The sequence below is a fragment of the Rhinoraja longicauda genome, unplaced genomic scaffold, assembly GCF_053455715.1.
Source record: "Rhinoraja longicauda isolate Sanriku21f unplaced genomic scaffold, sRhiLon1.1 Scf001708, whole genome shotgun sequence".
In the NCBI taxonomy this organism is placed as follows: Eukaryota; Metazoa; Chordata; class Chondrichthyes; order Rajiformes; family Arhynchobatidae; genus Rhinoraja; species Rhinoraja longicauda.
In genome coordinates this window covers 12,366-14,314 of record NW_027602923.1, presented here as the reverse complement: position 1 = coordinate 14,314, position 1,949 = coordinate 12,366, and the positions used below count along the sequence as shown (strand labels likewise).

General features: G+C 42.5%; 1 protein-coding gene across 1 annotated transcript; it reads right to left on the bottom strand.

The window, feature by feature from the left end:
* Positions 1–624: 624 nt before the first annotated feature.
* On the bottom strand, positions 625–1,461 carry LOC144591744 (putative G-protein coupled receptor 139). The gene has a single exon (XM_078395773.1). It carries the CDS (start codon positions 1,459–1,461, stop codon positions 625–627), a length of 837 nt encoding a protein of 278 aa, XP_078251899.1.
* Positions 1,462–1,949: the final 488 nt, after the last annotated feature.

The following is a 1,949-nucleotide window of genomic DNA, read 5'->3' as shown; positions in this document are numbered from 1 at the left end:
GTTGCGTAGGTCATGACTTTATTTAGCCGAGGAGTCGGAGGGGAGATTTTATACAGGTGCACAGAACCACGAGCGGAATAGATAGGGTGAATTATATTTTACCCAGAGTACGGGAATCAGTAACTAGGGTTTCATAGATTTAAGGCGAGATGGAAAATATTTAATAGGAACCTGAGGGGAGACGTTTTCACACATAGGGCGGTGGGGACATACAAAGAGCTGCCAGAGGCGAGAGTTGACGTAGGAACTATAATAACTTTTAAAAGTCGCTTGGATAGGTACACGGACAGAAACGCTTTAGAGGGTTATGGACCCAAACGGAACTGGGTTCGATGGGGTATCTTGTTCTGAGTGGTCAAATTGGGCCGAAGAGCCCTTTTCCGTGATTCCGTGACTCATTTGGCCCATTGCCTATAAACCCTTCATGTTCACATAGCTGTACAAATAACCGTAAAGAGCCAACAATAGCATCAGCTATTTCATTTGGTTCTGTACGTTATTTGTAAGATTTCGTAATTTGTGAGATTATTTGTAAACCTCTTTCAATGCATTAACGCCCATTCAATTCTGTTCACAATTGTTCAAGGTAATTGTTTTTGTTATTTGGAAATATAGTTGGGTGTATCATTTCTTCAAGTCGATTACCTTGACAACCAGAGCCACTGGATATTTGATCACGTTTCTCAGTTCCTCTCTGAATTTTCTCTGGGACACAGCATAAATGAAGGTGTTCGTGCAAGAACTCAAAGAATTCAACATGTACCCTGATAACTCAGCAACTGTGAAGGGCTCATTGTAACTTGCTTCCAAAAATTGCGTGTCAGTAAATTGTACGTATATGTAACATATCAAATTAACCATCCACAAGAGAATAAAGCTGCCAGATATGGCGAGCAACAAAACGATGGATTTTCTGCGGTTCTCCATCTCTGGGTCAGTGTATTTCGCAGTACTGTTGTTTCCACGCAATCCGCTCCTTACTCGATTAGCCAGTATAATGTGCCTGATGGTCAAGGAATTAAGCAGTAAGATCAACACATAGGGTGCAAACGGAGTCAAGATCGTTTCCAGCCACAGAAATGCCGCCCAAATGGGTAATGTGTAGAAGCTTGATTTTACATAGCACGACCACTCAACGCCATTAACTACTACCCGAGGTTCGTATATAAAATAGCACGGAATGTTTTTCACAATGCTTGCACAAAACACCACAGCTATCGCCACAGTGGCATTCTTTTCAGTGCAATATTTTGCTCTCAACATTTGATGACAAATGGCAACAAATCGATCGAAAGTAAAAGCCACAGTGAGCCACACAGAGCAGTCAATGGAAATAAAAAGCATGGTCAGAATAACTCTGCAAACAGGGGTTTGATTGAAGAAAGAATGTGGGAAATATGCTTCAATAATCTCGTATAAAATCACATCATATGTAAGAACCATCAGGTCAGCAACTGCCATTCCCAGCAGGTAACGAGTGATGCATTTGGAGAGACCACAGTTTCCACGGAAAAGGATGACAATTGCCAACAAATTAGCTGCAAAAGACAAATTCATATTAAATATATGCGGAATGATGGCGCAGCGGTACAGTTGCTACCCTATAGCGCTAACGCGCCAGAGACACGGGTTCGATCCCGACTACGGGTGCTGTCTATATGGGGTTTATACGTTTTCCCCGTGACCGCGTGGGTTTTATCCGAGATATTCGGTTTCCTCCCACATTCCAAAGACGTACAGGTTTGTAGGTTAGTTGGCTTGGTATAAATGTATATTGACCCTTGTGTGCAGGATAGTGTTAGTGTGCGGGGATCGCTGGTCGGTGCGGACTCGGTAGGTCGAAGGGCCTGTTTCCGCGCTGTAGCTCTAAACGAAACTAAACTAAAACTAATATTGCTCTTTGATATGAGCCACTCAATATTAGACGTTTCGTTGTCTACTTTAGAAGT